General features: G+C 41.9%; 2 protein-coding genes across 5 annotated transcripts in view; one reads left to right on the top strand and one right to left on the bottom strand.

The window, feature by feature from the left end:
* The window catches only part of HERC3 (HECT and RLD domain containing E3 ubiquitin protein ligase 3), a 98,749-nt gene extending 93,969 nt beyond the window's left edge, over positions 1-4,780 (top strand). For both annotated transcript variants that reach the window (XM_012724196.1, XM_004681128.2), the window contains exon 26: positions 3,196-4,780. In XM_012724196.1, coding sequence (XP_012579650.1) covers positions 3,196-3,404 — 209 coding nt within the window. In that variant the 3' untranslated portion in view covers positions 3,405-4,780. The remainder of the gene's footprint in view (positions 1-3,195) is intronic.
* A 7,876-nt stretch (positions 4,781-12,656) lies between these two features.
* Positions 12,657-22,772, bottom strand: part of FAM13A (family with sequence similarity 13, member A) — a 438,275-nt gene continuing 428,159 nt past the window's right edge. For all 3 annotated transcript variants that reach the window (XM_012724150.1, XM_012724149.1, XM_004681127.2), the window contains 3 exons: positions 19,339-19,532; positions 18,439-18,540; positions 12,657-17,244 (listed from right to left, as the gene is read on the bottom strand). In XM_012724150.1, the coding sequence (XP_012579604.1) occupies positions 17,118-17,244; positions 18,439-18,540; positions 19,339-19,532 (423 nt within the window). In that variant the 3' untranslated portion in view covers positions 12,657-17,117. The remainder of the gene's footprint in view (positions 17,245-18,438; positions 18,541-19,338; positions 19,533-22,772) is intronic.

Raw genomic sequence — 22,772 nt, 5'->3', positions numbered from 1 at the left:
TCTGATAGACAAAGCAATCCTAAGAAATAGGAATATAAGCAGAGATATTCCTTCAAGCTACACTACACAGCAATAGTAAGCCAAACAGTATCATATTATCAAAAAAGCAGAGACATTGATCAATGGGACATAAGAGAGAATCCAGAAATAAACCCACATACTGTGATTAATTTTCAACAAAGGAGCCAAGATTGGCAATGGGGAAAAGACAGTCTCTTTGATAATTATGTTGGGGAAACTGGACTATATTACATCATACACAAAAATTAACTCAAAATGGATTAAAGACTTGGAATATATGACCTAAAAGCATAAAAGCTATACGCACCCTTATGATCATTGCAGCATTCTTTACAATAACCATCTATACTACACCTATATCTATAGGTGTAGTTCCGTGGCATAGGTCATTATTTTTTTTTTTTTTTTCTGAATCTGACTCCAAAGACGATAGCAACAAAAGGTAAAATAAGGAAATAGAGGGCCCTCCCTGGTGGCGCAGCGGGTTAAAGCACAGCACTGAGAATCTAAAAGCCGCTTCCGCATGAGTTCGATTCCCGCCTACCCCGAAGGTGACTACATGGCGTGGCAGACCTCTCCTGACCCGCCCGCTGCTCCCCTCAGCAGTGTACTTCGTCGATCTGCCTGTTCTGCTCCCCACTCTGTCTCTGGTGAAGCCTTTCACTGCTGCTGAGCCTCTGGCCTGTAGCCCAGTTGTGTGTGTACAAATAAATAAATCTTAAAAAAAAAAAATAAGCAAATAGAGCTGTATGACACTATAAAGCTCTGCACAGTTAAGGAAACCATGTACAAGATGAAAAAGCAAACTATTGCACAGGAGACAATATTTGCACATCCTGTATCTGATTGAGAGATCACATTAAAAATGTAGAGAGAAGTCATTGAACTCAACAGCCCAGAACTACTCAATTAAAAGGGGGCAGAGATTCAAAATGGATATTTTTTTCAGTGAGACATACAATGGTCAACAAGCACATGAAAAGAAGTCTAAATTAGAGAATTATAAATCAAAACCACAAGAGATACCACTTTACACCTATCAGAATTGTTATCAATAAAAATCAAATGATAACTGCTTGTAAGGATGTGGAGCAAATAAGACCCGTGCATTGCTATTATTGGCGGTAATATAGTGTAAAATACAGTGTGGAAGTTCTTCAAAAAATTAAAAATTGAACTACTTCTGTCATTGACTCAGCAATTCGACTTTTTATTTCTCTGAGGAAAATGTGAACAGTAATTTGAAAAGCTATACGCACCCTTATGATCATTGCAGCATTATTTACAATAACCAAGCTATGGAAACAACCTGTGTGTCCATCAGTCGATGAATGCATAAAGACGACATAATGTATACACACAAGACAATGCTGTGTAGCTATTAAACACAGTGATATTTTGCCATTTGTGATGAAATGGGTGGACCCTCAGGACATTAAGTGAAATAAGGCAGAAAGACAAACACCTTATTATTTCACTTATATAAAGTATCTCAGGAACAAAATAAAATTCATACAGAAAATGGGTGGTTACCAGAGGGGCCGGGGGTCAGAGGGTAGTAGACTAGGTTAGTTATCAAGAAGTATGAAGTTCCAGTTATATTTTGAGAAACCTCCATATTGGTTTCATAGGAACTGGACCATTCCCACCAACAGTGTATGAACGTTCCTTTGTGTCCACTCTTGCTTGTTTCTGGTTTTTCTGATATGACCCATTCTCCCAGCGGTGAGCTGGTATCTCGTTGTGGTTTTGATTTATGTTTCCCTGATCAGTGATGAGGAGCATTTTTTTTTTTTAAGATTTATTTATTTGTTCATACAGAACTGGGGTACAGGCCAGAGATGCGGAGGGTGAGAGGATTCACCAGAGACAGAGTGGGGAGCAGAACAGGCAGATCGACAAAGTACACTGCTGAGGGGAGCAGCGGGCGGGTCAGGAGAGGTCTGCCACGCCATGTGGTCACCTCCGGGGCAGGCGGGAATCGAACTCATGCGGAAGCGGCTTTAGATTCTCAGTGCTGTGCTTTAACCCGCTGCGCCACCAGGTAGGGCTGAGGAGCATTTTTTTTTTTAATTGGTTATTTGTTTTCCTGTTGCTGAGTTGTATGAGTTCTTTGTAGACCTTGGATACTAACTCCTTGTTTGATGTACGCAAATATTTTCTCCCATTCACTGCAACAGTGGGGAGGTTTCATAAAACACTCAACCTAGTTTTGCCATATTCTCCAGTAATTTTACTCCTAGGTGTTTACCCAAAGATTATAAAGCACTGATTTGAAGATATTTACATACTCCTCTGTACATTGCAGCACAATTTACTGTTACTAAGGCATGGAAACAACCTCAGCCAAAAACGAGTGGATAAAATTGTATAAACACAATGGACACTACTCAGCTATATGAGAGATGAATTTTGCTGTTGTTACTACATGAGTAGAACTGGCGGGGATCATACTAAGCAAAAAAAATCAGAAAGAGAAAAACAGTGGATGATTTTATTCATGCGTGGAACATGAAGGAACAGACAAAATCAAACCAAAACAATCCCAGGAAATCTGTCTGCAGGATTAAGGCTATCAGAGAGGGAGAGTTGGGTGGGGAGTAACGGGGGAGGGGACCAAGTGGTTACTGGTGCTTCTTTGGTGGTGGGTGTGGTGTGGTAATATTTGAAGCAGTGTGAACTTGTACCCTGAAACATACAGTTGTAAACCAATGTTACTACCTCAGTGAAATCTTTTAAGAAACAACCTTCCCAAATTTCCAGTTATAAAATGAATATATCATGGGGGTGATGGAGTATACAGCCTGATGCCAGAGGCAATCATTATATTACAAATTTGAAAACTTGCAGAGATTGGCCTGGAATTGGACTTACTGCCATGATTATTTTACATTGTATACAACGTCAAGTCTTTATTGTACATCTGAAACTAATGTTTATCAGTTGCATTCAATTCTCTTATATATAGTTCACAAACAACAACAAAACCCAGGAGTTGAAAGGCATTTTGTTTTAAGAACAAGAGCGTTTATATTAACACGGTAGTTGTCAGCACACAGAAATGATTGTACTTCTCCTACAAGCCACAGGGTGTCAGGCTGTCCTCTCTGTCCCTAGGAGGCCAGCGCAGCTCCTCCTGTAAGTAGCCCTAACGCCAGTTCCCTCTCTCTGCAGTGTTCCTGACTGGCAGTGATCGGATCCCCATCTACGGCATGGCAAGCCTGCAGATCGTAATCCAGTCCACAGCCAGTGGAGAGGAGTACTTGCCGGTGGCCCACACTTGTTATAACCTTCTTGACCTCCCCAAGTACAGCAGCAAAGAAATCCTGAGCGCAAGGCTGACCCAGGCACTTGACAACTATGAGGGGTTTAGTCTGGCCTGAGGCTCCCCAACTTGCCCCAGATGTCTCTCCCTTCCTCAATGCCCACATTGAGGCCTATACAGAAAATCATGGGGAGTGAGTTTTATTTTTTTATTGCATAAGTGGGGTGGTACTTTTGAATCCTGAGCCTGGTTGTTGTGTTTCTGGGGTTGTAACTGGTAAGCTACCTTTTTGAAAATTCAGGGCCTGGGAGTGGGGTGAAAAATTGGCTCTTGGTAGGAGGAGGTATTTTTGTTTTTAAATCAAATTTCCCAGTGTTCCCTGCACTTGTGAATATGTTGCACTCTGCTGGACAAAATGGCAGTGAATTTAAAATTTTCACTTCCCAAATGTCTCTCTCAGCCCTGATCTTTCCTCACAGTGCTTCATGTTCCTTCTCTGAATTTGTCATTCCTCCTTCTCATCTCATCTGTCTTTTCTTACCTGCACATGCAGAATGTCTCCTTTCTCTGTAGCCTTGAGAATGCTCCTGGCTTGTGGCAGCCCCACCGTAAGGCCTAAGGGGGAAAGGACTACTTCAGAAACTTCCAGTTCCAACAAGTTGAATCTGGGTCCATTACTTCGATTGAACTCTTGAGAATTTACTGAAGCCTTTAGGAACACATCTTGCCTTTAAAAAGAAAAAGTCTTAGGGAATAGCAATCTTCCCACGGCTCTGCCTGTTTCCTGGGCCTCCTTAAGATGTGCCGAGCAGCTCAGCGTGCACTTGAGCCTGATCGTGCTGTGATGCTCAGCCGTGTCCTCCCTCTGACTACAGCTGAGGTGATAAGTCCTGCCCTTTCTGTTCCCTCACTTTTGAGCAAGTTTCATTCATATTTTCAAGAGTATTTTCTCTAAGAAAAGTAGAAACAATCCATTTCTGTCCCTTCCTCTATCTCTTTCTCTGTCACTGTCCCCACTCCCCTCTCCAGCTTTCCTTTTTTCTCTCCTTTTTTCATCCCATTGTGTTACCTGTTACCTTCCTCTTCTCCCCCCACCCCCAGTGGATGCATGCAGTCTGTTCTTTTTTATTTCTATTTAAACTGTAAAATTTCTACTCATTTTTTTTCTTTTTCCCTAATTGCTAAAACTTAAGGACATTATTATGGAACTTTTGTTTATTGCATTTGAAATGTTTGTTTACAATGCAGTTTCGGGGGGATTATGTCTAAAGCAAATATATGTATCTTAAAAATGACATGCTTAACCTTCTTCATCATGGGATAAGAAAACTCTACATGATCAAAGAATCCATGTCAGTCTAATTTTAAATTCCTAGTCACTAGAGAAAAGACTTATTTATATAAAATGAAGTATTTATGAAATGTGATACAGCATTAAATCTCAATGAAGGACTGTAGATTTTTGCTTTTTGTTTTTAAAACTTATTCCAATTGCTAAATTGGTAGTTTTTCAGTCTTTATAAAACAAGATTAAAAATGATATACAGTTATATGAAATGTTTATTTTCTATGTGTGTGCATATAGTTCAATATTATGCAATAAATTTCGTGTTTTAACTTAAAACTATTGTACTTGCAGAAAAGGTAGCTTGCTTTCAGTAGAATAATTAGGACACCTTCCCAAATAATGTAAAAGAAGGTCAAATTTGGTTCCTGCTATAAGAAAGTAGAAGCAAATGCTTGGGGAATGAAGAGTAAAATATCAGGAGCTGGCAGTGTTGGGGAGGGTGTTGGGGGCATTAAGGTGACTGGACTCTGAAGGTTGTGACGGGTGAGGAGGCACTGTCTCATGGAGTGGATGGCCTTAGCAAAGGCTGGAATGTGGGGACTTATTTAAGGAAGGGCCAAAATAATTTGAGGAAACATCGGGGGAAACGATTGTAAATAATGCTGGAGAGAAAGAAGGTTAAGGGGTTAAGGTTTCAGATAAACACTGAAACTGTAATTGGTACTCAAATTTGATTTGTTAAGATATTCAGAAACTTGGGGTGGGTAGGAGTCAGAGACAGTGATACAGGATTTGAACCTGCTTTTAAGAAGAAAAATATGGACGGGGTAAATTTGGAGGAACTGGAGTGGAAAGGAGTGAGCATGAAACAGAGCTGAGGGCGTTGGCAGTGGAAGTAAAGGTGCTTGAGCAGGTTGGGGCAGAAGTGTGGTGATGGGGCCATGGGAGGGTGATTTGAAGGAGAACCAAATTCACTGACCTCGTGATTGATGCCCATTGGCCGACATTCACACCAAAAGTATAGAAAGTGCAACAAAAAGTGCCTTTGATAAATACTAAGAAGTACAATATATTGTCTTACCAGATATAATAGTTTAAAGGTGGTAAACTATCTATTGGTAATAAAGAGAATGGTCGTTTTCCATCGACAACTTCCATTCAAACACTTAATGACATAAATGCCAATTTGAGGGACAAAAAAACCAAACAAACCCCTTTTACATATAATATTGCATGGAAATACCCAACTTATTTTCTATCAGTGGGCCTCAGAATCCTCATTCATGAAATAAGGGGATTGGACCAGATAATTTCTAAGGCCCCTTTGAGCTCAAATGCTAACGTTCCATGACTGAATTAGAGTGTCTGCACAGAGGTACCCAAAGCATATTTCAAAATACCTTTTGCATGGATAAAATTCTTTCTGCTTCTAAATTAATGGTGCTTTTTTTTTTTTTTTTCTGGGAGAGTTTCCTTTTTCTTTCTCTTCACTGATTGCCTTAGAACATTCAGGATGAGACTTTCTGGATCATCTACCTACCTATATAGCTACCATCTCTCCCCTGCAAACCTTTGGAAGTTTCTTTACCATTTCACTCATGTACAATTTAATGAAATTTTTTGGCTATGATTGGTGGTGGTGATGGGGAAGGGGGATTCAAGAAAAGATTAACTAGGTTACCTAGCTAATTCTGATGCCTACATCATCCATTTCTGTGAAAGCCTTTTGATGCCTTGAATGAGGACCCTGTAAGAATCCTGTAAGGCAGGGTTTGACAGACTATAGTCCAAGAAAAAATGGGACTTACATTTTTGAAAGGGTTGAAAATAAATAAAGGAAGGCTGTGTGGCCAGGATGGTAGCCTCTAAAGGCTAACATCTGACCCTTTACAGAAAAAAGTTTGCCATCCCTGTGAGACTGGACTTACAGGAATCACAGCAGAGAAGATAACCTTACTGGAGTCCTAGGAGGAAGTTGGGATGTAGTTGACATTTGTCAGTCAGAGCAAGTATTTGAGGTTTCCTGCTGAATGAGTAAGAGAATCAAGCTTTGTCTAAGATGAGCCCACAGACATGGCTTCTAATGTTGACTGTAAGAACTAATGTGTGTTTGTGTGCTGCCCATGTGCAAGCATTTGCTTTGCACCACCCAGTTTTATTGCCACCACTGCCCTCCTGGCTCAACTGATTACTGTGTGTCCTGGGGCAGCTTTCTATTCATTCATTAATACAAGAGCTAGGGTGCAGGCCAGAGGGGCAGGGGATGAGAGGATTCACTAGAGACAGAGGGCGGAGCAGAACATATGGATCCCCTGAAACACACTGCTGAGGGGAGCAGCAGGCAGGACAGGAGAGGTCTGCTGTGCCATGTGGGTCAGCTCCCTGGCTGGGGATTGAACTCTTGCTGCAGAGGCTGCAGGTAGCTTCATAGTGCTGTGACTTAACCCTGTACCATGGAGTCTCATGGGGCAGGTATTTCTCCTTGAAAGAAAATATTTCTTTCATCCTCACTTCCTTTTAATTCCTTTTAATAGTGCCATGCCTATTCATGTAGTCGTGAAATGAATTCATGAAAAGCACAAGAGTAGCGTTTGACACATCCACACAAGCTCTCAGCAACACTACCAGTATTATCACAGCTTTTCACAGGAAGAAATCAATGTTCAGAGAAAGTACCTTGCTCTCTGTCATAAAGTGGGGCTTGGGCTTGATCATTATATCCAACTTCCCGAGACAGGCAGCAACAGTGTTGGAGATAGAGAATAGAGATGACAAAGAGAAAGGGACTTGTAGGATGTGACACATAACTTTACCACCCACCTGCAAAGACTTGGTTGTGAGGCTTGCTTGACGGGCAGAACGCCATTCCGTAAGGCAGTTCTAAAATTGGGGGCACCAAAGTGCCAATCAGTCATGCAGTTATGGCACCTGCAGGGTGTCACTGACTGGGGGGCAGGGAGTCTCTGTTGGCCGGTAGAGGTTAGGGGCCAAGGACCTTTCTTGTCTGGCCTTGTGCTGTCTACTCCCTCTTTAGCCTGCCCACAGGCCCGTGGTGTGCTTTGTCATACAGGGACCTGCACTTCCAACTTCTGAGACATCACTCCAGAGTTTTTTCCCATAAGACTGAAGTAAGGACCCAACCACAAAACTCCAGGTTTTATATTTTACACTGATACTTTTTTTTTTTTAAAGATTTATTTACTTGTGCATACAGAACTGGGGTACAGGCCAGAGGCTCAGGGGCGGTGAGAGGCTTCACCAGAGACAGAGTGGGGAACAGAACAGGCAGATTGACGAAGTACACTGCTGAGGGGAGCAGCGAGCGGGTCAGGAGAGGTCTGCCACGCCATGTGGTCACCCATGTGTGCCTCCAGGGCAGGCAGAAATCGAACTCATGCGGCAGTGGCTTTAGATTCTCAGTGCTGTGCTTTAACCTGCTGTGCCACCAAGGAGGGCCGGATACTTGTTTTTTAAGGTCCTTTCCAGGACTCCCTCCCCAGTGCATGTAGAAAAATAAATTTTTAGTAAGTATTCCGTTTGTTCTTTGCTTTGCTAGGACTTGGGGTACATATATTCTGTGCCCTCCCCCATAACCCTACTTTCTTAGGGTGGAAAGTAAGTGAAGGCGCTCTCAGCGCAGGCAGATCACCAGGGTACTCGAGGGGCCTGCAGACAGCCACACAGGTGTCACGACCTCTATCTCACAGGTAGACGCCTGCTTCAGCTCGTGCTCTGTTCTCAGAAGTAGGAACAAGTGGAGAATCCCCTAAGAGTAAGAGTGCTGAGCTTAACCTGTTGCACCACCAGGAAGGGTCCAAAGGACAGAAAACTTTAAACTCACTTTATAAGCGCAGCATTATCATAATTCCAAAAGTAAGTAGGTCATTATGAGGAAAGAAAGCTACAGCAATATCCTTGGTGAATATAAATGCCAAAATACTCAACAAAATGTATGTTAACAAACTGAACTCAGTAGAACATTTTAAAAGACCAGGGCCCCTCCCTGGTGGCCTAACCAGTTAAAGCACAGTACTATGAAGCTATCACCAGCTGCTGCAGCACAAGTTCAATTCCCAGCCAGGGAGGTGACCCACATGGCATTGCAGGTCTTGACCTGTTTGCTGTTCTCCTCTGCAGTGAGAAAACAGGCTCTACAGAGAATAGATGATGCTGGGTGGGGAGGCCTTCCCAGTATGGGCAGGATCTTTGAGTCTGTAGTCACAACAGCCTCTCTAGTGGATAGACTAATCCAGGCTTTGACACTTTTTTCCTTCCAAAACTTAGGTGCCATATATTTTTTATTGAGTGTTTTGGCATTTATATTCACCAAGGATATTAGTCTGTAGCTTTCTTTCCTTTTCGTGTAGCTGCATCTATGCACTGCACTGAGAAAAATGCTATCAGCTGTCAGCTTTCTTTTGTCTTTTCTCCTGAGAGTGAAGGGACACCAGGCAGGGAGGACATGGTCTTTATATCTTTTAAAAGCTGATGTTCTCATGCTTAATCCCAGGAAAATTGTTTATATATCTCTGGTAACTATTTGATTTAATGCCATTGGTGTTGAACTTCCTGAGAAATTTAGATATTAAAACACTGTCACAACTCAAATGAAGGCAAACATGAACCAGATGAATCCTTCACAGTCACCTTTTCTTTAGGATTAGGAATTAAAGAAGCCAAAGGGCAGATTCAGAAATAACCTCATTCCCCAATGTGTCATAAGAGGCCAGAGCGCACAGGGGCAAAGGTTAACAGCCAGCGCCAACTAGGTGCTGGCTCATGTTCCCACAGGCCTGCCAGCACCCGAGGCAGTGTTGTTCTCAAGCAGGTCTCCTGACCTTTCATGACTCTGCATTCTGTGGGTTCTGCTGTTGTGAGGCTTGCTCAAGGACACTCAAGTTCAAGTCTTTGGCATGTGGTTTGGAGAAGAAATCGAGCATTTCTGAACTTTTGAGGTATGGGGTTAGGGCCTCACTCAAGGAGATTTTAATGTCATTTTAACCCAGTTTGCCCTGTTGATGCCCGGGCAGCTGGACCTTCCATTTGCCACCTGGGGTTTCATGTGGGCTGAGAACCCAGCCTACCTGCCTTCCCCCCTTGATGACATTTAGTATGCTAACTAGGAGCGTGCCAAAATCACAGCAACTCTCCTCCCTGGGGTAAGTTTAGCTTTTAGTTGTTTGAAAACACACCCTGATACAGACATTTCGGAACATTGAGTGAACTAGAAATAAGCTCAAAGGTCACTGTGTTCCCCACTTCACAGAACACGGACATTACCATGCTGGTCTCAGCAGCCACCTCAGACTTTGCTTTTGTCTGAGAAGATTGGAGCTTTCAAAATGTTTTGGGGGAGTAGATTTAGAGGAGTTTGCCCTGCTTTGTGAGGGCAGGAAGTCAGAGAGTGCAGATTTCCCTGACAAAAACAGTCAGTTTTTGAAGCAATGTGCTCGAATATTGATACTCCCAATTTTCCCCTAGGAGAGAATGGGTCAGTGTTTTTATTTAATCTCACTTACCCTGACAGCACTAATGGTGTCTAAGGAGCTGGAGGTGTGCTCTGTCTCTGACTTACACAAGAAGAAATCAGAAGGTGAAAGGTGCTGGAAGAGGCACACGAAATTCCTTTTTTGCAGCCATTTACAATGTCTTGTTGGTCAAAGAACCTTCATCTCAATGCTGTCGACAATAACCCACCGTGATCATTTATTTGCTGCAGACATATCGTATGCTCACTTTATGTTCATCCCAGCGTATTTTCATAACAACTCCATCAGGCATAGATTATTATTATTCCCATTTGTCAGATGAAGATTCAGAGACTTGGGAGCCAAATAGTGAAACAGAAATCATTGAGCCACGCCATTTGTTGTTTGCAGGATGGAACCTGGGCAGCAGCAGCAGCAACTGGCCTCCCTGGGCCCTGTCAAATGGGCAATGTCTCCAGAAGCTAAAGATTTTGAAGCAACTGGAGTTGCTTATTTCCACACATTCCTGGGGTGCAGCTTGCACCCACTACTCACAGTGAGGCCCAGCGCGAGGGCCGCTGTACCATGAGGGCCCTACACACTCATGCATGTTCCAGTTTGAGAAGCGCTGCTCTTATTCTCTTCCCACACTCCCCTTTTTTCTAAATCATGCCCAGTAATTGTAAGTTTTTTAATAGAAATAGTTACAGCAAAATCAGAATGTCCCAAAAGATCTGGAAGCTGTAGGAACAGAAGCACCTCAAGGATTTCTTTGTGTCCTTCAGCTGCTTTCTGCTTTTGTGCAATGAAACAAAAATTTAAAATTTATTGTAAAAGACTTTCAGAATTCACAGAACATATGAGTTAAACGCACACAGGCCCAATGGAAACCCTGTGTGCCTCTAGAGAACAGGATCCTGGGTCTGGCCCTGGGCAGAGAGATGCCTCACAACATGACTGGGAGACCTCCTGTGGCAGAAGCCTTGTTGCTAGAGAGGAAAAGTGAGAACCAAGCTGTCAACAAGCTCTGTTCCTGCCAAACCACATTTGTCTGCCCGCCAGCCAGGCATCTAAAAATGCATTTGGGAATTTTGACTTTTACTGAATATGAATTCTACAGTGCATATATAGTCTTGATAAGTTGATCCAGCTTAGGGATACCACTACTTTCTGTCTTACAGGATTCAGAATGCATTTCTAGAAGACAATAATGAGGCCAGTGAAATGATGGAGGGGCTGTCCAGCCCCTTCCCTGCCCCCCGTCGAGCACAGCCCTCTTCTGAAATTCCTTTCAGGTTGTCCAAGCAGCGCATCGGTGATGCAGGATCAGGAACAGACACAGTTTGAGGTGGGGGCTGGGGTCACTGCGGGGATTCATCGGGCTTTGTCCCAGGCTGTGGAATCTGTGCTCGGAGCAGCTTGACTTTACGGTCTCTTATTAGGGTGACATCAAAAGTAAGATTTAAAGAAATGGAGTGTCACTAAATTCTTCTTGCCACTTATGCCTAAATGCTTTTTAAAAAAGATTTACTTATTTATGCATACAGAACTGAGGTACAGGCCAGAGGTGCAGGGGTGGTGAGAGGATTCACCAGAGACAGAGTGGGGAGCACAACAGGCCAATTAACAAAGTACACTGCTGAGGGGAGCAGCGGGTGGGCCAGGAGAGGTCTGCCATGCCATGTGGTCACCTCCTGGGCTGGGGACCGAACTCATGCTGAAGTGGCTTTAGATTCTCAGTGCTGTGCTTTAACCCACTGCGCCACCAGGGAGGGTCTGGATGCTGTGTTTTTAAATTACTCAGGCGGAGACTTCATCTTAGCAGAACAGCATGGCCTTGTGCCATTGTTCATTGTTGGCAGCGCTGCTTTTCTCTCAGTCTGGATGCTGATCTTAGCACCAAGGCAAGGTCCGTCATTTTTAAAACCTTCAGGTTAGTCTATTTGTAATGTTTACATCTGCTGCTTAATATCTGCAGCCTCACTCCCCGGGCTGGCGTGTTCTCAGATGGAAGACAAGCCCCGCTCTCCCTGGCTACCTCTGGAGCCTGGACCAGGCTTGTGTGGGGCGCTTGGTCTAAGACAGGTGCCTAGGCGAGGCTTCACTCACACCACTTAAATACGCCTTTCTCCCAAGTCAGTTTTCTGTGGGCCTTATGAGCTCCAGACTAATAAATGGCTAATGTATTTACCATGATGGACTCTTAGACTTTGCAAAAAAGCAAAACCAGGTGTTTCTCCCTCCCCAATGCTTTTATTTTTTGCACCCTTTCCATGAGTGATTTGCTGAGTATAGAACCCCAATCCATTTTTTAAAAAAAAGATTCATTTATTAATGCTTACAGAACTGGGGTACAGGCCAGAGGTGTGGTGGGTGGTTAAGATTCACCAGAGACAGAGTGGGGAGAAGAACAGGCAGATCTACTGAAATACACTGCTGAGGGGAACAGCGGGCGGGTCAGGAGAGGTCTGCCGAGCCATGTGGGTCAGCTCACCAGCTGGGATCAAACCCATGCTGCAGTGGCTTCATAATGTGGTGTTATAACCTGTTGCGCCACCAGGGAGAGCCCTCCATTTATTTATTTATTTTTAACCACATCCTTGGGCATGCCTAACTTGTACCGCATTGGCCTCTCCTCTAGTGCCCTCCTCGAAGACAAAACACGACAGCAATCCTCAAGAGGCCCCTGTGGTCACAAGAACATTTGATTCCTTACTGAGGGAAAAGTTCACATCCACAGGCACTTCGGTCCCATGTTCCTGGGCCTGAATAATTTCAGAACATTCAGCTTAAAATATTTTATTTCTTTTTAAGTTCATACAAAATACAGCCATGTACAAAAATGTACATAACATTTCCCACTTGGCTCACATTTTAAAAAAGGCCAACTGTAATTGCTTACATGTCAAGTGAACATGGTTCTGAGTCCATATTATTTACTAAAATTGTGTGCATTCCTGGAGAGTGTAATGACTGGATAGATGTTTCAGGTTGAAAGTTAGATCTACCAAAGCAATGTCTTGAGCAGCACGCATGTCCTTGACAGGCCCGCTCAGTACTGTGAGGCTGTAGACGTCCAGATTTCAAGTTCATATACATGTGTAAACTTGGAGTCCATTTCAGCTGGCTACATTTCCCCCAAGGGTCACGGGGGAAGGACGTGGCTACCCACAGAGGCACAGTCTACTTGGGAAAGTGGTCAAAGCCAGTTGTGCAGTGCTCAACATGATCAGTCATCCCGGGCCTGCGATGCAGTCACTCTGGGAAGAGGTGTCAGGGTGCACGATTTGTATAAAAATTTGAAACTTACATGTAGCCAGTCTTTTAACAAAATGTGCCCTTTAGCACATGTTGAGGGTTAAGTGTGGGTGAGGGGGACAAAGGAAGGAAACCCACAGAAAGAAAAACAGCACATTCTAGGCTTTGCCAAACACATGGGCTTTAACATCTAGTACAGTCTTGTCCTCTATTGATCTAACCAAATGATAGCAGAAAAGAATGTCATGGAGATGTTGATCTTACTGTGGAAAATACCAGAACCTGGGGAGCACTGTGTCAGGAAGACCCATCTTGAAGGCCAAATAGAATTTAGATTACAACCAGCTCTTTACAAAGCAGTGAAGTTTGTGGTGTTCAACTATAAATATCCCACTGAAAGTATCAAGGTACTAATGGTTTTATCCTGAGGAAATTGACATCAGATTAAGGATTGGATCAGATTAAGGATTTCTTCACAAAGTTAATAAAAACTTTGATATTTGTCTTCCCTTGAAGATCTGATTGTTTCCAGATGTCCAATCCCATTCTGTCTGCTGAAAATGAGGTGGCTCCAAAAAACCAGCTTCATGGACCACACAGGGCCAGCTGTAATTCTGACAGACTGACACCTTCATTTTGTGAGGGATTCCAAGTTCTACCACATTATCAAATGCTTAGTCACCAGTGTTTGGAGACTGCCCCTGAGCGCATCCCCGTGCCCTGTTTACAACCCTGAAGTTTGTGCAGGGCTGGGAACTCCCACAGCTGGGAGGTGCATCCAGGGAGCAACACACCCTGTGACAGATTATCACGCACTGCATCAGGACAAGAATCACACTGCGGCAGAGACAGACATGGCTGATCTGCACCTAGGCAGTGACTTAAAGCTGGCAACCAAAGGAAAGAAGTCAAACTATTAACTCACAATGCCTTATAGCTAGCAATTAAAATAATTAATTCTCCAGTTCGAAATTTAATATGCTCTTTTGTGGAAATTTTTCCTGAATTGGAGATTATGAGGTCTTTCTTCTACCAGGATCTTGAACAGTCTTGAAAAACTCTGAAGCAGGGCCTCATCCTGAACCCTGCACAAACGTGTTTAAATAGAAATTCAAACTAAGTGATCCAAAGACAAAATGTGATGATATGATGCTTAATATAAAGATCTATTTCAATATTGACTCTAAATTGAACACAATAAGAGAAAATGCTTGTGCAAATTGCAAACCTCTGCTGTCTCTAATTCTTAAAAATCAAATAATCAAGTTCATTCACACTTTACCTTTGTTATTAAATAACACTTGACATTTATTTTGTTGGTTTGTTAACATACACATACACACACACACACACACACACACACACACTCCCCACTCCCGAGAGAGTAAAGGAAGAATATTAGTTCAGAATATTCTGTCTGTGTGATGAAGCCTATTAAGACACTGTCTCTAGGGCCCTGAGACCCCAGGCTGCAGAAATGGTTGCTATGGAAACAAGTTTGCCGCAGCATTTCTGACAGGGCCAGACCTCCTGACTAATATGTCTTCAGATAAGATCTCAGGTAAACAGCCCCTCCCCCTCATACTAAATTTGGGTTTAAGTCTATGAAATCTAGATTAGAAATTACAAAGGAAAACACAATATTCCATACACAATTTATTTTGCTATAACTTGGTATTTTTTTTATATCCAATCATACAAATTTGAATGGGAATTCTGAATAACTCTATTAATTTACCTTTGGCAGAAACAATAGATTTCAAAATATGTACTAGCTTCTCATTTACATAGCTTTTCTTCTTTTTAAATTCTGTAGCATAAGTATTTTAAAAACAATACTCTTAAACAGGTGTGTTTTAAAAGTTCACTGATAATGATTTGATTTATATTATAGCTTATTTAAGTGAATAGTTACATAAAAAGGACAGACTAGACATACAGTTGTTTTAAAAAATACGATTTTTGGTCATGTGGATGATTTATGCTCAGATTTCAAAAATAGAAAGTGTCCTAAAGTGCGTAATCTTATTTATAATATAGCTCCTTGAAACTATAGCATTCAGCAATGTAAACAGTAGAGCGAAGAATACCAAACTCTATTTTCACATACAGCTAAATTTGTAGCATTATGTACCACTTTATGTGTGTGGGTAAAACCAGGGCACTTCCAACACATAGCTCATGCTTCCATAGGATTATTTTTGAGAACAAACGTAAAGGTATTCTTCCCCCACTGCCAATTTAAAGGATGCTCAGCCGAGAGAGTAGCTCCCTCATGTCAGCAGTGGAAAATGCTGCCATAATTCCAAACCGAACAGTTTCTCTCAAGATTCCTTTTTGAAATTAACTTTTTGTCAGTAGAGTTTGGTATTTTCTTGTTTTTCTTCTTATTAAACAAACAGTGCCCAATAAGAAGGTAATTTTCAAAATATTAGGGGCACCCCATTGCTCTGACCATCCTGCACTATCTCCTGCCAAGGCAGGGCCCACCTCTCGCCAGCCACAGAGCAAGAGGCAGCTGTGGTGGATGGGGAGAGCCAACCCACTTTGCCCAGTGTAGACAGAGAGGGTTAAAAAGAATTAAGTCACCAAGTTATGCTAGCATACTGAAGAGATGAGTGATTTGATGTCTTAAATTCCCTGGTCCCTTCAAAATGTCTAATATAGACAGATCTTTAATAGCCTTGAAAATTTATAATTGGCTACACACGGTTATTTTACCTTCTGATACATGAGTTCTAAAATAATGTAATTTAGATTCTGCCTTGGGTTGAGCTCTGAGGACTACATTTCCCTTCAGTTAGAGGTTTGAGTACAGGTCCACTTTTTAAAAAATTAGACTCTGGTTAGTACTGAGGAGCCTAGAACAAAGGTTCCTTCTATCTAAAGCTAAGAATTAAGCAAGACCCCCATATTTGGCTCGTACCAAAGCAAAACCAAGCCCCAAACTAGTTGCCATAGCATGCTGGCCTCGCTGAGTGTCTGATGTTAAAATGTGAGACTGGCAAGTGCAGTCAATGTCGAGGAAAGATTTCTCCAGGCTCTTCACCCTGTTGATACCTGATTTTAAAAGAAATCAACATTCATAGAGCTACAGCTATATTCCCTGTGTCCTCCGCAGGTGATCCAGGCTTCGTCAGGATCAAAATTCTTTATTAGCTGAGGATGTCTTGTAGAAACACACTGTCAAATAGATGTCTATTCTGCCATGCTGGGCAGATGCAGCTTCCATCTACCTGAGTGCTGACTGGGAACAAAGCACAGGAGGAGGGAAAGGCGCAGCTCTGTGAGAAGGTCATGAGAATGGCCAAGGCAGCAAATAGGGCTCCGATGCAAGTTCCCAGTTGACTGGGTCCAGAGAGAACACAGACCTGCGCGGCAAGTTCGCTCACAGAGTGAAGTCCTGAGCTGGTTTGTGATCACAGTTAGAGAATGATCTCTGAGTTTTCCAGGGAAGAACAGTGTGTAGTCTCTGTAGGTAAGTGTGTCTCGACGTAGTGGCACATCACTGCAAGTTACAGTTTCCACTACAATGTATGTGTGTGTGTGCACGTGTGTGCACAAGCACGGGAATCTTGACTTTCTTTTGCAAAACTCCTACATCAGGGTAGGCTGCTTTCTTCCATCCAGGTGTTCCTAAGGCAAGCAATTGAAACTGGAGCCCACCCCAGTGGTCTGGAGGTGGAAGGGCTAGATGCTCTGCAGGTCCAGCTCCAAGGCTGCCCGCCAGTCTCCCCAGAGCTGCTATTCCCTGGGGAGACAGGCAGTAAGTTCGTCCTGCGCCCCCAGCCCCTCTCCTCCGCTGTGAGGCTGCCCCTCACATGGACTTGGTATCACTGTCTCTCTTGTTGATCAGCACTTCCAAAAGCCTTAGTTTTGCCTTTATGTGCTTATATTCATTGTATTCTTCAGCCATAGGAGTGCGGTCTTCCTTCTGCACATTTCTAGTGAAAACAAAAGAAAAGGAAGCTGAGGATCACTGGCTGTCTCTCCTGGATGATACTGCTCATCTGGAGAGTTAGCGTCATGTGGAAACTCTGCATCTACCCAGAGTATTAGCGTGGCCAGGCATAACTTAGTCAAGACAAGCTGGGTTTAGACCAGCAGGAAAGACAGTGTTCCCTAGAAGGCACCACATGGCTGAGTTTTAAGAGTCAGTCTGGCATTTTGCAGAATGACACAAAGGAAGAAGGAAGTAGGACCCGACTTCATGTTACATGGCTTCACGTTAAGAGTCTGTACATGGGGACAATACCTTATATATTATATGTAATATATAATCCTTCATATATAGATATCTGTGCACAAAATGAGTATAAGGAAAAAAGATACACCAGAGTGCTAAATAGAAAATTATACAATTACTGAAATAAAACGGAATACATTCCAAATGCCAAAGTCAGTTTTTATGGTGTTTTGATTTCCCAGTACTTTATAGAAGGATCAATGGGACTTTAAGAGAAACTATTCATATTGTTTAAATAATGTGGATTAAAATGAAGTCAATTAAAAATGATAAAATCTGACTCGAATGTAAGAGAGGCATGCCTGTTCACTGTCCTGTCCTTGTCTGGCACTGGGTGAGGCCCCGTGTGTGCAGCCACTGGTGAAGGCAGATGATTAGCACAGTGGTGACCGAGAATAGGACACTGAGCCTGAAACTTCAGTGGAGAAAGGACCCCTGTCAGTCAGATTGGCTTGCTGCTGCTTGTGTATTTTTCACTCATACTTAACAATTATTAATTTGGCTTTGAAATGAACTTAAAAACCAGCAATATTTAGAGTTCCCTTATTTCTTCTAGTTTCAAACAGACATGCATGCGTGTACACACACAGCGGTGCTCTCCACTGGAAACAGATCCAGCTGCTTATTTTAGATAAGAATTTGATGCGACAGGTTAGTTTTATAAGTGTCAGCTACTTCTGCATGAGCTTTGGACACCGTCCAAGAAGTATCTCTTCCTAGAGAACCACACAAACCTCAGAGAAAACTCACAGGACATCTCAGAGAGCCCCAGCACCCCAAGGACTAGATTATGGGAGGACCAGAATGGGCCCAATTTGGAGGCACTGCACAGATTTGAAAGAAAAGCAATGAAGGATGGATGCAGGGGTAGGAGCAAAAACATGTACAGTACCTTCCATTTTGTCTGAAAAAATTGTCTTCAAAATCACGTAGTTTCTTTCGAATCCTTTTCTTTTCTTCTCTCATTTCCTGGAGGTGTTCCAAGAGTTCTGGTCTAAGGGATAGAAACATTTAGAAAAAAGTGAGTTATGGTCCTCCCTGGTGGTATAGCGGGTTAAAGCACAGCACTAAGAAGCTTAAGCCACTTCTGCATGAGTTCAATTCCCGCCTGAGGTGACCCCATGGCGTGGCAGACCTCTCCTGGCCCGCCCGCTGCTCCCCTCAGCAGTGTACTTCGCTGATCTGCCTGTTCTGCTCCCCACTCTGTCTCTGGTGAATCCTCTCACCCTCCGTATCTCTGGCCTGTCCCAGTTCTATATGCATAAATAAATAAATCTTTAAAAAAAAAAGTGAGTTATATTTGCATTGTTGAAAACACAGCAACTGACAGGGGCTGTGGAAAAGGGGAGGCACCTCAATGCAAAAACTGTTGAGGGAGCTGAACCAGAAGAGATAGGTGCTCTCTCTCCTGGACTGCTGGCCACAGTTATGGCGCTGGGGCTCCCACTGTCCCCGCACTAAATTAATTCATAGGGCAAAGAGATGTCTTCTGTGCATTAAATAACTGGCTAGGAGTACCTTGCCATGCAGAGCCATTGTGAGAGAGCTTCTGATTATTTAAACAAGATCTAGATGCTCTCTTGAACAACATGGCATGAGGCATGTCATGGGATGAAGCATGTTAACAGAATGAAGCCAAAAGCTAACAAAATTTAGTGTTGTGTACACAGATACATTCCCGGCAAGTCACTTGAGTTTTGTTAGCCAATTCATTTAAATACAAAGGCTAAAATAATATTTTAAAAGACTATTTGCATTGAAACATGTTAATAATACCACCAAAATGCCATACATTGAAGCAGCATGGAGATTCGAGAGTCCAGTGTCCTGGCTGTACTTTGATATTTTGTCATCCATTGGAGAAATAAACCCATCAGCATCATCTTCAAATTGATCCAGAAAGCAACGTGCACTAAAATCAGTTTTCCAAGTGACCAATAAGTCTGGCTTTGTATTGATATCATCTTCAGAACCATCCTCTTCTTCCTGGAGATACATAGCAACCCTAATAAAAAACCTGATTTTTTTTTCTGGCATGCTTTCATTATAAATATCTTCTCCCAATCATTTAATTATGGATTCCACACAGCTTCTTCTGTATCTATCAATACATTTAGGAGTACTTAGGTACATTATAGATGTATTGTTGAAAACTACATGTACATACAAATAACCCAAACATTAAACACTGCTATTTACTAGGGAGAAGTCTATAAAATCTCTTCAAAAGTTAGTGTGTAGTTCAATAAACAGCTATTAAAGTCGAGGGTAGGTAGGGACAACCATTGTAATTAATATTCTAAATCAAATGAACCCAGAACCTAACAATTCCAGCTCTGTGCCAATACATAACAAAATGCATCAGAAAATATTTTTCACTATTCTATAAACATGTTTAGAAACCAAATAACACAGTCTTTTACTTAGGCATTGAGATTATAAAATAGTTTGTGGTATTTTGAGAACAAAATACTGATCTTCCCTGACTGGAATCACAGGACATAGACTTTTTTTCATGGAAATATCATGGCCACAACTATATTTTTCAATATTCAAGAGTCTGAGGAAAGTACCATTCTTGGTTATGATGCACTTAGAAAAACAATGAATCAATTTCAAGCTATATAATCTAAAGAACATTGAAAGTCTGAATTAAAAAAAATTAATTTACTACTAAAATATGTGGTCAGACCAGAAGAGACTATCCTGAAGCTTATAAAGATTACAAAACTAATTCGATATATAGTTAGGTAAACAACATGAAGTATCACATCAACTGTTTTAGGTAAACTACGTCACTTCAGTGCCAACACAGCAAGTTAGCCTCAGCTGGCAGGATTAGTTAGCACTATGGGCCAAGCACCAGTGTGCAAACTGCAGTGGGGTGGGTTTCCTTACTGTAGAGTTTGGCATGTTTATAATGATGCCTCTAGAGAAATAAAGTTAATAAACAAACAGGCAGAACAAAACAGGAAAGGGCTATTACATCTATCTGAGTGCATGAAGGTAAAATTGGAAAAAAAAAAAAAAAAGGTGGCTTTTCCAGAGTGTCTCTGCTGTGACTTCAGCTCTATAATCTATAATCTTTGCTTGGTTCACTGAAACAAATCCTTCATGTTTTCAATTTAAATTATTAAACACACTTTAAAATGACAAAGTAGAACTTACTTTTTAAATTACTAATGGAAAAGCTCAAATTAATTAAAAGTTTAATTTTTAAAATTTAAGTTTTTATAACCAGCTTAATGGATTTAAATTACTAAGTAAAAATTTTCTCATTTCTTGGTAAGAGGAAGCAACGGCTCCCAGCTATGTCCTTTTAATATGCATACTTTACTGAGTCCTCCCTCAGTTCCTGCTCTAGCATGCTGGCACACAGCGGTGTGGGGCAGCCCCTGCCCCCTTCCCGTTCCCTGGATGAGGAAAACCAGGTGAAACCACCAGAACTTGAACTCCAGGGCAGAGGATTTGTCCTATCATTTGCTGTTCCCAGAGCTTGATCAATGCTTGCATATAGCTGGTGCTCAATAAATGTCTGTTAGGCAGCCCAGTACTTCAGTTTTAAAAGAGAAATGCAAATAACTATGATAAAGGGAGTACTAAAACCCAAGACATGAAAAATAAAGTTACAGAAAAGAAGTATACTTAATGAAGTTGGTACCTTGGTCTTAATCAATTTCATCTCAAGCTCCCAAGAAAACTTAAAAATGTGAAAATGTGTCTTGCACAGGATGAGAACGCAATGTTTTTAACATGGAGCTAAACAGAGCTAAACAGAGCTATTCTTAGTAATCTGCGAAATATAGATAAATAAACAGCAAAACAGACAAATCTTTATACTTTAGACTATAAAGTTGTGGACACTGGGTAAATTCTAGAAGGAATCCATACATAGATATATGACTAACTGGAAAAACATCAGTGCTCTAAAGTGACTAGCACTGTCAAAACAGACATGAAAACCAACCATGTTTCCTTTTTAATAGGAGCAGCATATTCGGATTGCAATCAGGAGTGAGGTGAGCTGCCCTCCAACAGGAAAGCTGGTTGTGAAACTGTCACACAGATAAATGGGGTACGCTTTTGAGGGAGTCAAAAGTTTTTACCTATGTGGTAAAATGCCTCCCCCATTGTTGAAAGGGTCAACTGAAGATGAAAAAAGTTCAAGAACCTATAAAAAGATTACTAAAAAATTTTTTGGACACATAGGTGATAAGTGGCCCTTGGAGAAGGAAATCGGAGCCTGCGCGGGTTAACAGTGAGACAGGGCTGTGGTCTCTCTTTGGGGGCATTTAGCAATGTCTGGAGGTTTTTTTTGATTGTCCCAACCAGGGAGAGGATAGTTGTGGCTCAGGAAGGCATCTTATGTGTGGAGGCCTGAATTCCACAACAAAGAGATTTCTGGCCCAAAATATCTGAGGTGGAGCCACTGCCAAGAAAGACTAAGATGAACAGATGGTTCGATGCCAGCCACTCGGTCGCAGTTTGTGGAACTCAGTGGTCGGGTCAACACCAGGACTAGTCAGCCCTTGCTCTGTCTGTTGTGGTTCAGACATATGGAACAATGCCCAATTATACATATCAGAGTTCATGAGAGACATGGGTGAACCGGAACGTAGTAGGAACGAGAGCTATGACAATGTGGAATGTTCTGGAAACCTGAGCGAATGAAGAATAAATGAAAAGGAGCTTGCAGGAGAGATTGTTATGAGGACTGGGCAGGGGCATGCAGAGCTGGTGACTATAAATATAAGAAGGGCGCCAGGGAAGAAATAGCATGCTCATTCCACATTGTTCTTGAAGATAAAACTAAACTTGTTAAGTAGAAGGAATACAATAACTACTCAATATTATAATTTTCAACTGTTTCCATTCATTGTGCTATTTAATTGATAAAGTTTATTGTAAGTTCTAAATTTATATAATCTATAATTTAAACTGATAATCATTCAATGAAATAAGTTTTTAGCTATTTAAATGATGCTTAGGCCATGTAGTTAGTGACCGTATCTTCCAGTAGTGTAGATTTCTGAGCTTAAGGGTAGAACCATTTCATAAGGACTGTTTTTATTCTGCCCATTAAGTTTTAGAGGACAGTCATATGTCAGATAGGAGAACTGACTAGATGACATCTACGATTTTGCAGTTGGAAGATCTAGGAGTTCAGGGTTATACTGGTTTGCTTTCATACACAGCTGTTTCTCCTTCCCACTTAAAACTAGGGAC

This window comes from Condylura cristata, unplaced genomic scaffold (genome assembly GCF_000260355.1).
Source record: "Condylura cristata isolate star-nosed mole 26May11 unplaced genomic scaffold, ConCri1.0 scaffold00012, whole genome shotgun sequence".
Classification (NCBI taxonomy): Eukaryota; Metazoa; Chordata; class Mammalia; order Eulipotyphla; family Talpidae; genus Condylura; species Condylura cristata.
Note: the sequence above shows the minus strand (reverse complement) of the source record. Positions and strands in the feature narration are given on the sequence as shown.